This window comes from Mus caroli, chromosome 14 (genome assembly GCF_900094665.2).
Source record: "Mus caroli chromosome 14, CAROLI_EIJ_v1.1, whole genome shotgun sequence".
Taxonomy (NCBI): domain Eukaryota; kingdom Metazoa; phylum Chordata; class Mammalia; order Rodentia; family Muridae; genus Mus; species Mus caroli.
In genome coordinates, this window is record NC_034583.1 from 19600241 (window position 1) to 19612908 (window position 12668).

At 44.7% G+C, this 12668-nt stretch overlaps 1 protein-coding gene across 4 annotated transcripts in view; it reads left to right on the forward strand.

Annotated features, from left to right (window-relative positions):
* Positions 1 to 12668, forward strand: part of Arhgef3 (Rho guanine nucleotide exchange factor 3) — a 289545-nt gene that overhangs the window by 147988 nt on the left and 128889 nt on the right. For all 4 annotated transcript variants that reach the window (XM_021181453.2, XM_029468792.1, XM_021181454.2 and 1 more), the window contains one exon: positions 1155 to 1217. In XM_021181453.2, coding sequence (XP_021037112.1) covers positions 1155 to 1217 — 63 coding nt within the window. The remainder of the gene's footprint in view (positions 1 to 1154; positions 1218 to 12668) is intronic.

Genomic DNA, 12668 nt, shown 5'->3' on the forward strand with positions numbered 1-12668 from the left:
CCTGGTCTACAAAGTGAGTTCCAGGACAGCCAGGGCTATACAGAGAAACCCTGTCTCGAAAAACCAAAAAATAAATAAATAAATAAAAACTTCCAACCTACTTTTAGAGCACCAACTGGGTACCAGCGGTCCTTTCTGCTTTGTTGGGGGGCTTGGGATGTAGCACAAGAGTAAACTCACTTAACATGTGAAAGGTCCTGGGTTTGACACCCAGTGCCAGGAAAACCAAAGATTTTTTGGTTTATTTTCCTCTCTTTGGAGCTGATGTCATCATTGCCCTGCCACCTCAACCTTGGAGTTAAGGAAGAGTCATTCAGAGAAGTCAAGTCACTTTCTAACCCACGAATTGAGGTGTGCACATCGTATCTGCTGTCTCTGTCTTACAAGGAGATGCATTCTTTAACCTCGAGGGTGCCCGACCTGTATCTTCCTGGGAGCAAACACGGAGCTTGCATACAGCAGATACCCGTTTTGCAAGCATTTCTTCAAGTGATCATGGGCACTTTGGGTCACTGTCCACTCCCTGCCTTTGTTCAGATCAGAGTTTTGAATGAAAGAGGAGGTGGGCTTCTCTTGGGGGTGACAGGCTTCAAATGTCTCCAGACAGTCTTGTAACTTCACAGCGGCAGTTCTGGTCTTCTGGCAGCATCTCTACAGATGTGAAAACCCAAGAAACACCTGCCTCAGGCAGACCTGAGGAGGCAGAAAATAACTGAACACATCTTGGGTATGCTTTCTTATAGTTTATAGATAAATATCTTTTCTGCTTTATAAAGGAGAAAATATATTTCAGCATCTAATTTAGTAAGCTGATATGGCCATCATTATTTAGATTCATTTGAGGTTATCTGTGGTAGAATAATGGAGTGGGGGAGGGATGGATACCCACACACACAGAAAAAGAGAGAGAGACAGAGACAGAGAGAGATTGGTAGATTGTGGTGGCATCAGAATAACCATGCAAACAAATCACCTCATCCCAGAACTTAATCGTCCCCGTGGTTCTCGGACCTCCTACCTTGCATCTTTGGCTGAAGCTTTTGGCTGACACAGGGAAGTGATAAGAACTCCTTGAGTTACCTGATTTGTTTTCTTCCTTAATCAAAGCCGCAATCCTGTTTATATCTGAATTTGTCTTCTCATCTGTCTTGCAGCGGAAACGAAAACAGAGTGCCCAGGATGAAGATGCTGTCAGCCTGTGCAGTCTTGACATAAGTGTAAGTTCAGTTCTTTTTACCTCCCGCTCCGCCCTCGGCACACCACAGCACCGACTTTAGTATGAATGTCATCTGTTATCACGATGCATGCTTTAAGTGGACGTCCAGCTGTGGAGATGTGACTTACAGGAATTTTTTGGTCTTAATCTCTTCTTTATTTTACTGGAGAAAGTTGTATAGCCAACTTGAACTTCAAGCCAATGTATTTATTGCCTATGTATTTTCTCTCAAAATGAATTATAAACTTAGGCATCTGGGTAGCATCTAGGTTAATCCCAGTATGCATTTTGAGACACCGGTTCAAGAAGATAGATAGGGTGTTTTTCCTTTGGGAGGTGGGTGGAGTCCGTGGCCTGGCCTGATTCCAGCAGCTGGATGGCCCAAAGGCTGGAAGAAGATTCTTGTAGTAGGTGAGTGGGTCTGGGTTCAACAGATCTTAGTCAAGATTCTGTACTTAGCATTCATGTGCAGTGATTCCTCATCTGGAAAATAAGGCTGAAAAGACCCCACCTGACTCGGTGAGTGAAATGTAACAACGAAAATGAGAATACCAAACATGACACCTGATGTTTGAAAAGCGCCCAGCAAGCCTTAGCTACATTGTGTCTGTGTGCAAAAGCACAAGCTTGCAGAAGAGGCTCAGTGAGTTGATGGCTGAGCGCTGCTGATGGCACAGGTAGGGAGCCCCCTTGGATCTCCTAGATGTTTCACTTTGCCGACCTCCTGTGCGTGGACTCTGGTCTTATGTCTGACGCAACCGAGAAGCCTCCCCGGGTGAGGGCTAGAATAAGACCTCAGGCCTCCCAGGTCCCTCCTGTTTCTTCTTCTTAGATGCTATTTGGGATTGACTCTGTGCAGTGTGGATCCATGTCGCATTGTGGTGGTTCCTACAGAGACTGTGAAAGTACTCTAAGATGTGTGAAGGCTTGGCATCTTCATTTGGTTAGACAGGGGGTCTTCTAAAGCCATTGTGAAAACCAAAAACTACTTGAATATAAATTATTATTCTCATTTAATGCCACTTATTTGCCCAATATGAGCAATCCTCTTTTAGCTATTTTTAATTATTGTCAAATTATGTCAAGGCTGATGTAACAGCCTTGGTGGAGTGATCCTTAGCTAGCTGCTAATCATGTTCGTGAGTGTCTTTATTTCACCATATGGTGTTTATCTATCCTAGTCTTTTAGACCATCAGATTGATGGAGTTGGGCTAGTTTACCAGGTTGCCACGGTAACAAGATAAAGAGATGTTCTTCTGGGGTTCTCTTTATTCATTGGATATTGTCTTATTGACAGGAAGCTATGGGACTTCTCGCATCAGCAGTAAGATTTATTGTGTGTTTTAGTTTGTGAAACTTTACCTTTATAACTTTTAGGATCTATAGTGTTTTTGTTTGTTTGTTTGGCTGTTGGTTTAGTTTACTTTAAAAAATATTTATTTATTTTATATGAGTGTTCTGTCTTCACATACACTGGGACAGGGAATTAGACCCCACTACAGATAAATTTTTAGCCACCATATGGGTGCTGAGAATTGAGCTCAGGACCTCTAGAAGAGCAGTCAGTGCTCCTAACCACTGGGCCATCTCTCCAGCCCAATCGCCAGACTCTTCAGCCATCATGCAGATGAACAACCTCCCTGAGGAGCAGAGCGAGACTTTTGTCCGGGCATTTCTAGCACTCTGTGTCAGCCTCCAGTCTCCTCAGCTGCAAGCTGGTGTGTGTTTTTCAGGGATGCCTGTCTCCAAGTGTTTTTTACCTGAGAACTGCTGACCTCATCAGAAAGGATTACTGGCAGTTTTAAGTTTGATTTAGTTGTTGTCTTGATGGGCACCAATGGCTTTGTCTCCTTATTCAGACCACCTAGGTCTCAGGTAATGAATAATTTCTAGATAATGACTTTCCCCCTATGCAATTACAGATGTTTCCTCTTATCTTGCTAACTCATGTATCATGCTTTGTCACAGTAATGAGATTTTGTAGAAAAAAAAATAAACTACCCCATTTCACTAATAGGGCTATCTTAGGGGCTTAGCTATTGTCGGGCTTATTTCTGATTTGCTTGACTTTCTCTCTAAGTCTTGGCAAGCAGGCCTCCAGAGCCTAGGCTGGGTTTCCTCCATTTGTTGCCATATTACAATAATTGTCCAAGTTAGCGACCTGGAAGCTGTTGTAAGGGCTTCCATGAAATTGCCGTGTTGCAAGTTCCACCAATCCTTAGAGTCAACAGAGCTGACAGGAAGTGTGAAAGAACCAGGCATGGCCAGGAAGGAGTTTATCACTTTAAACCTGGTGCCCCGTGTGCACTCAGAGGAGATGAACTAAACTGAATAAAGTAGTGGGTAAAGCCACCCCTGAGAAGCCGGTTCACCATAAATGCAACCATATCTAAATATCTAAGCCCAGTGAATAAGTTATTCTGATAAGGAAGTGGTCTTTATCGATTGACCGGTTTAGGCTTTAAGGGACTATGTCTTTGTGCTTTTAAGTGACAATGTCCAGGAGAGTGCTTACAGCAACAGTCCTGAAGAGGTGGTGGATCTGTTGTTGCTATTTCATAATTTTGCACCAAACTGGCCAATAACCTGAAGACTCAAATAGTCCCCCTTGCCTCCATATCAGGGACTGAGGCACGTATCAGAACCGGCTAAAGAGTTGTTTTGTGCCTATTGCTCTGAATAAATGGAAAGTGTGTGTGTGTGTGTGGTGGGGGAGGTAGGTTTCAATTAGTGGCTCCTGGTGGTGTGTGTGAGGGGTAGTGTGTTAGGAACTTCTCAGTTTTAGACTTCCTAAATGATGAGGCAGCACAGGATGTGTGTGTTGAACAACAAGTTGCTAGATAAGAGGGGCATCTTTTTGGGTCAGTAGTCAGGTTCCATTCAGTCAGCATAACGCTGGCAACACGGCCTGCTTTTGGTACTCACTCTAGAATGAGAGGTGTGGGGGCGGGGGAGGTAAAGAGGAAGAGGGACAGAGAGAAAGACCTCTAAGGAGTACCCCCTTTAAAGAACCATTTGTGATGTAAAAAGCTAGGAGTTTTTTTTCACCGGTGAATTCACCCATTGATTCATAAGGATCTGTCAGGCATGGTGACACACATATGCAGTCAGTCCCAGCATTTGAGTTTGAAGCTAGCCTGAGCTGTAAAGCAAGATCTTAAATCACATGTAATTCTGGGGTATTTGTAGACTCCATCCAAGTCCCTTCTTTGAGAACTCCTTTTACAGGGGACACTAGAAGGTCTTGAAGCCCAGGGAAGGATGACCTGCCTACAATGAATTGTTATCTCGTTGGGACTAGAATGTCTCCAGAGTTGACAAAATAATTGGGGTCTATTTTTCCCTCACCACTCGAACTGATCCATCGCCTGAGCCCCCAGCTTCCGGAGAGGATAGAACAGAAACTATTTCAGAAACGAAAAATTAAGGCAGCGTATATTTTTGAGAACAATTTGCAGAGTGGAGAAGGCTCCTGGCAGCCACCTCCAAATCTCCTCTCACGTCATAGGATATGAGTGGGCTGCTGGTGGAGAGATAGATTCTCCCACTGCAATTTGCTGGTTTAAATCCTGATGGTTGAGAGATGCCTGAGTGGGGAACTTGGTGAGCCCTTGATGTCCTGTGAAGGCCTTGGCAGGAAAGCCAGCTGTACCCTAACACAAGAACTCAGCTCAGCCTGAGACAATGAGCCCTGGGCTGGACATAAAAGCAGCCCTCGGTGACAATGTGCTAGGAAAGGTGGGCCACTGTTCTCTGTAGAAATGTAGGGACAGAGAAAGAGTAGAACACTTGGCAGACCCACCTCCGAGCAGCTGCTGTGCTTCTACATGTTGCCTTCCTATCTATCATCACAGATGACCTTTATGATGTTGGCATGGCTCAGACATACAGAGTAGAATACCATGAATGTGAAGCCTGAAATGGCAGGAGTGCAACAGAGGAGATACTGTTTGAGCTATAGAGTATTTGCAAGCTTGACGTGCCATCAGGTTTGACACTCGTTGCTGCCTTCTGTGTCCATGAACTCACTGTGCCCACATGGTCCTGAATGCTCTGTGTCTCTATCAGTTCCCTTCTTCGACCCTGTGAGTCTTGGGGTTGAGCCCTGGTCGGCAGGCTTGGGAAGGCAGATGCCTTTACCTGCTGAGGCATCTTGCTGGCCCGTAAGCACATACGGTTTTAAAAACAGATTGTGACACACATTAATTCAGTTTGGGACTTTTCACTTACTATTTGAGAGTGCGTCAGTGTATCTCACAATATCCCTTAAAAACATGGTTTTTAAATAACTACATTGTCAAATGAAGGCACCAAATTCACTCAGCCTATTTTTTTTTCCTTAGGAATTTATGTAAGCATAGACTTCCTCTGTTATAAATAATACGGACGGGCATCCAAGAATATGCCTGTGTGATCCCTTTACTCAGCAGGATCAAGTCCAAGATGTGAAATTCCTGGCTCACTGGTTGTATCCCCTGAGCAGCCATATGTTCCTCCTGTCAGTGGGAGGTGGAAGCCTTGCTAGAGATGCTGAGTGCCTTCTATAGAACCCGGTGGGAGTGGCACATTTTCTGCTAGCCCAATCTCTCTTCTCAAGCACCACCTTTCCCTTGATAAGTCTGTGAGCTCGTCCCTCTGCTTCTGAGGGCCCTCTTGGCTGGCGATAGGAGCTGGTACTGATACTTCCTTTTGATTCTAATGGGGCTTCTCTGTGCAAAGAGGTGTCTGGACGTGAGGTTGGGAGAGGAGCAGGTTAGAGCTCACATCCTTCTTATGTTTTCCTTGCCAGTTTGTAGGGATTTAAGGAATACTTGAGGAGAGTGTACCCTGCCTCGGTTGTGACGATACATCTTCTGTCGTTCCCCTGTGAGGCATCTAGACACACTCAGACCTTGTTTTTTCCCTCTCCTGACCAGAGGTGAGAAAGGGGGTCAGCTGCAGCCTTCGTGCAGGAGAGTAACCTCAGGGCTCCACCCATAACGGAGCTCCTCTCTGTGTATGTCTGGAGCCTTGGCACCGGACTCCCTGCGTCCTTGTACCACCAGGTTATCCTGGTTTACCATCTTTACCTCCCAGACTCTGGAAGTACCCTCAAAGCGGGTTCTATCTGAGCCCTGCCATCCTGGCCTGGACTAACCTTTCACCTGTCTCATACATCTAGCCATTCTGGTTTTCTTTCTTTTTTTCTTTTTTTTTTTTTTTTGGTTTGGTTTGGTTTGGTTTTTCGAGACAGGGTTTCTCTGTGTAGCCCTGGCTGTCCTGGCACTCACTTTGTAGACCAGGCTGGCCTCTAACTCAGAAATCGCCTGCCTCTGCCTCCCGAATGCTGGGATTAAAGGCGTGCGCCACCACGCCCGGCTTGGTTTTCTTTCAGTTTCTCAATACTGTCAGGCTCTGCCTCATCACCGGGCCTTTGCACACACTGCCCACTATGTCAGGAGTGCACTATCCTCTTCTTCTGACTTTTACCCCCTTGGCCTTCATATCCAGTTGCCAAGGAAGACTTCCCAGAGGTTCTTGCATTCTTCCCTCTAGCCACTCCCAATTCCATGTCTCCATCCTCCTGACATCACAGGCATGTGTCCCTGTTGTAGCAGTGACCACACAGTTCTGGAATGCCTGCTTGGTTCTTAGCCTTCCCAGAGCATCTCAGAGCTCCTTACAAGGGAGTCTGTCTGTGTGCTGCCATTTTCACGTGCTCAGCAACCTGCACAGGCCTTAACCCGTAGTAGAAGCTCAATAAACATCGGATAAAGATGGGCTTAATGCCTCTTCTATTGTGTGGATGACTGAAAGGAAGGAAGAGAAACATTATGAAAGGAAAAGTCGGTGGGATTTAAAAATTCTTAGACAGAAGTCGAGATTAATGTATTTTTTCAGATCTTTAGTGCTAGGAGATGTTTTGGACTCTGATCATTCACTAGACTGTCTTGAATTTATTACAGTATATGGTACAGTCATGCTCTACTTACAGGTTTACTGGAAAGTCTATGAACTCTTAAAGGCAAACTATTACAATTTAAGCAAAGGATACCATAAAGTCACACCATGTGACAGATCTCACATGGGAGGTTTAATGGGGAGGGAGTCTACAGAGGCTGCCTCTGGGCAAGGGCGGAGGGTAGAAGGATCAGGGAGAGGAGGGACTGGCCTTTTATAAGGGGATGTAGCACAAGCACAGGGGTTATGCATCTCATAGTGACAGTGGGAATGTGTCACATCTTGGCAGCTAGTGATGATGTCTGCTGTCCCTGGATCCCTGGGGGCAGATGGTGGAGATGCCTGGTTGCTAACACATGCCTGGTTGCTAACACAAACAGTATTTGTCATAGGTGCTTCATAAACAAGTTTGGGATGAATGAATGAGTGAGTGAGTGAGTGAGTGAATGAGTCTTAGGTGGGGTTGTTTGGAAGGGTGTGTCAGAGCCGCTTTATTCTATTTTACATGCATGCATTTTCTAGTGTAAACAAGAATCAGAATGTCAGGGGTGTGAGGCCTCAATCCTGGGTCTTTCATGGTAGACCGCGGCAATCCGAGATCCATTAGACACACGTGGCAGCAGTCGCCGCAGTTAAGTGTGTGCTTGCTGTGTGGTAGGTCTGAGGTTGCCCACATTTCATCCCTTTATCTGTATTATCCCTTTAGAATGAGGCAAATGGACGTGTGGACAGCACAGCAGCCAGGCCTGCCCTCATCTCCTAGTGCTAGCGTATTGAAGGGGTGTTTAAGTATTCATATGTTCCGTGCTTTCCACTTAATGCTCCAGCAGCTCTCGGTCCCTCTCTGAAAATAAAAACATCGAGGAGAGGATCAGATAGCCGACCCACAGCCTCAGAGTCAAAGCTGTAGATTCAAACCCAGGAGAGCGCATAGCAGAGCTTCCCACACTGCCTCAGGATAAGGAAGAAAGTTGAGAGAAAAGCCTTTGGCTCCGCTGCTTGAGTGTTGGATGATTGACAGTCCGTTTAGTCTGTCACATTTGCATCCCGTGAAGCATGTGGCAGGCACACCCGTGTTTTCATTACCTGTGCCTTCCAGTTACCTGCGGTGCTGCATGGACGCTCAGATGTGTGCTGGTATAAACAGGGGAGAAAGCTTTCCTGTCTTCAGGGAACAAGGCCGTGTTCACAGAGCAACAGAAAGATTATTTTATCTCTTCTCAGAGTCCAGATAATTAAAAAAGATAACATTTTTGTTTGTTTCTTGTTGGCCATTCTGGAACTTGCTACCTAGGGAGATTAGCCTTTCCCCCAGTCAGCAGGAGGCCTTGATGAATTATGTGGCAGGCTTTAATAATGTTCTTATCACCCTGGAGACCAGGCGGGCTGTGGAGATCGGCCTTCATTAACACATGCTCATCTGTAATCCGTGGACATTTTCATTTGGGGCACACTGTTGTTCATGCTGCCTGTAGAGTCCTTTGGGCATTAGGTAGCAGGGACCCCACTTCCAGAAGGTTGTTCTAAGTCTGCCACTGACCAGTTGGACCAGTGTTAACATAAGCACATCCCATCTTTCTTTTGGCCTAGTCAATTATTATGATTATTAGGCAAAGCTGCCAAGGAACTGCATGAAGATTTTCAATGACAAAGAAACCCCATGACTTTCAGGACCTTCTCAGCTGCTAATGGCTTCAGTAGGTGCAGGTCACCCTAGCTGTCTTTTGGGGCTCCCTGTGAGGTGCTATCTGTGTGGGTCAGGTTAAATGAGAGTTCTTGAGTTCTGTAATGTCTGTTTAGATTTATGATCCTAACTGATCCTAACTAACTGTAGAAGCTTGTGCACAGAATGTGACTCCATGCCTCAGTTTCCTCGTCTGTAAAACTGAGATCATAACAGCATCCTAAAGACTGTGAGCATGGAGATGAGTTAGTTTACTGAAGAAGAATTTAGCCTCTCTTTGTAGCAAGTTCAGAATTACCCGTGCAACATTTTGAATAAGAATGGTCTCCTTGCCTAACTCCCAGGTGGCAGACACCTTTAATCCCAGCACTCCTGTGGCTGAGGCAGGTGGATCTCTGTGAGTTCCAGACCAGCCTAGGCTTCACAGAAAACCCTGCCTTGAAAAACAAAAACAAAACAAAACAAAAAAGACTGCCCCACCCCCATAGACTCATTTATTTGAATACTTAATCATTACTCACCTGGGTGTGGAAAGTCTTTGAAAGGATTAGAAGGAGTAGGAAGTATGGCCTGGTTAGGGGAAGTGTCACTAGGGGTGGGATTTGAGGTCTCAAAAACCAAGAGGTGTCAAAAACCTATGCCAGTCTCTGTCTCTCTGCCTCTTTTCCTCTCTCTATCTCTGTCTCTCTATGTCTCTGTGTGTGTGTCTGTGTCTCTGTGTCTGTCTGTCTGTCTGTCTGTCTGTCTCTCTCTCTCTCTCTGCCTGCAGGAATGAATATGTAGCTCTCACTACTTCTTCAACACCATGTCTGTCATGCCTGTCATGCTCCCTGCCATGATGATAATGAACTAAACCTCTGAAACTGCAAACCAACCACTAATTCAAAGCTTTCTTTTAATGAGACAAGCCTTGGTCATGTGTCTTCTAGTAATAAAAGAGTGACTAAGTCAACCAGCTGTCATTGCTGTTGGTACTGAATAGTACAGAATAAATTTGAGGACACTTACTGTTATTCCCAAACATATCCACAAGTAGAACAGATAGTGAAAATTAAAAAAAAACAGGATGAATAGATGTGTGTGTAGATTTTCATTACATTTATAATAGTTAAGAAAACAAGCTGCATAGATGCATTATGTGGATATTATAGGTAATATAATAGATGCAGTTGCACAATGCAGTATATATGCTATCTTATCTTATGTTTCTATACATTTTCCATACAAAGAAATGATCATGGAAGGAAGCACACTGCATTGTGGGTAGTGGTTAGGCTTGGAGAATGGAATCACAGGGATGAGGTCACAGAGGTTACTAACTTACGGCATCTTGTGAAATTTCTAGGCACTCCCTCTGAAGGGGTTTTACAGGGACAAAGTATCTTGGTGATGGGGCCAAGGAATGCCACACAAATCACAGTGCAACAGTTTTCCCTGCAAGAGATTTTGTGAGGGAGGGGCAAAATGGCTGCCTCTGAGTGGGGATGAAAAATGGAGAGAAAGACTAAGCTGAGATGGTGTGGGCTTTGTAGGGGGCATAGAGCATGCACATAGGAAAAACATTCCATGGTGGCCTGGAGTGTCGACCTGGGCTGTGAACACTGAGTCCTGAAAGGTGAAGAGGAATCTGGTTCTAGAATGTGGGACATTCCCCAGCTCCCCTCTCCCCTCAGCATTGCTTATGTGTTTATCATATGCTAGACATCTTAATATCAAACCAGTGACATTGAAATGGATTTTAAAACACTTTTCAAAACCAAATTTGTGTCAAGAGCTACATGTATGTGTCTTACTGCATTAAGGGGTAGGCAATGACAGCATATTTAACATTAACATACCTTCCGTGAGGAAGAAGGTCAAATGATATCCTCAAATGTGAATTACACTGCTGCTTGTAGAGCAGAAGATGGAACACAGGTCTCAGGCATGCTAGACAAGTGTCCAACTACTGACTTACATCACTAGCCCCAGAAATCCAGCGATTTCTACACTGTCAGCGTCACAGGCCTATGAATGTTTCCGAGTTATGGCATCTATTGATACCAGAAAGAAATGCAAATTTTCAATTGTTGGTTAAAATAAGTTGTTTTTTTTTTTTTTCTATCCAAGTTTTGAAATATTCTAAATTTTATCCATGGACTTCTTGGTAGACAGATCTGAGTATTTTAGAGTAAGAATCTATAGCTGAATATGATGGTTTGAACAAGATAGCCCACACAGGTTCACATGTTTAAATGCTTGGTCCCCAGTTGGTAGAACTGTTTGGGAGGGATGAAGAGGTGTGGCCTTGTTAGAGGAGGTGTATCACTGGTGGTGGGCTTTGAGGTCTAAAACCTCCACACTGCAGCACTCGGGAGGCAGAAGCAGGCGGATTTCTGAGTTCGAGGCCAGCCTGGTCTACAAAGTGAGTTCCAGGACAACCAAGGCTACACAGAGAAACCCTGCCTCGAAAAACCAAAAAAAAAAAAAAAAAAACCTCCACACTGTTATGAGTCATCTCTCTCTCTTTCTCCTTGTTGTTGTCGCAACATGCAATCTCTCAGCTACTTTCCCAATGCCATGTTTGCCTGCTTGCCCACTTGTGTGCCCGCTTGCTTGCTCGTCTGCTTGCTTGCTTATCTCCTGCCATGCTCCCCACTCTGACAATCATGAACTTCCCTCTGAAACTGTAAACCCAATAAAATTTCTAATAGATTGTTGTGGTCATGGTATCTTAGCCAGAAATAGAAAATTAAATAAGACAGGTTCGTTCCAGGTTTTGCTGTGATAGGCCTTGGTTGTTTTAATTGTTTGAGGAATGTGAAAGACTTTGGGGCTTTGGACTACTAATTTGACAGCTGTATGTGGGGCTTTAAGAACCTTCCTAGTAGAAGGAGATGATGGTACCGAGAGTAATGTGGACTATGGAGGCCCAGCTCAAGAGGTCTCAGAGGGGACAATATTAGCAACTGGGATAGAGACCGTTTTTGTGATATTTTGGGAAAGAATATGGCTGCTTTTTTTGCCTTTGTCCTAAGCCTCTGCCTGAGGCTAAGTTTGAAAAGTTTCATTTGCAGTGGAAAGTTCATGACAACGTCATAGTGACTCTGTTTTGTAGTTATCTCCTACACAGATCTACAGTGGAAGAAAAAGCAAATAGGGCAAAAAGAAATATAAAATGTACATTTTCATATGATGTAGAAAAACGAAGAGAAAAGGAGCACTAAGCAATTAAATGTTGAGCCTTGGTTTGTGTTGAAAGAGATAAGGGGGAATGGAATAAAGTGAATGGTACTGGAATGAGACGTAATCCCAGTCCAGGAAGGCCAAGGCTTCCGAAAGCCGCCAGTGACAAGCGCTAATTCTCAGCCAGCCTTTTCCTTTTCTTACTGTCTGTGACTCCAGCTCATGTTGCTGCCTCCAACAGCCAAACCTAGTCAAATCTAGATCTCTCACACACATGCCCAGAGACTTGTCTCTGAGGTGGTTCCATATCCTGCCAAGTTGACAATCAGCATTAATAATCAAACCAGCTCAAAGAGATTGTTTTAAATAAGTGACTTCTCCAAATAGTATTCAGTCGGACTTTCTGCTGTTGGTTCCGTTCTGTGACACTTCTCTCAAATCCACTCCTTCGTGGTCAGTGGGTGAGAGCTGAGAACTCTCTGAGAGGGTGCCTTTAAACAGAGCCAGCCTCACACCGTAATCACCTGCTCCAGCTGGCCAACTGTAAGGGTGCCATGATCTCCCTAGCAGATGGTGAAGCCTGCGCCCTCCTACCCAGCTTCCCTGCGTCTGCCCTTGCCTCTCTTTTTTTTTTTTTTTTTTTTTTTTTTTTTTTTTTTTTT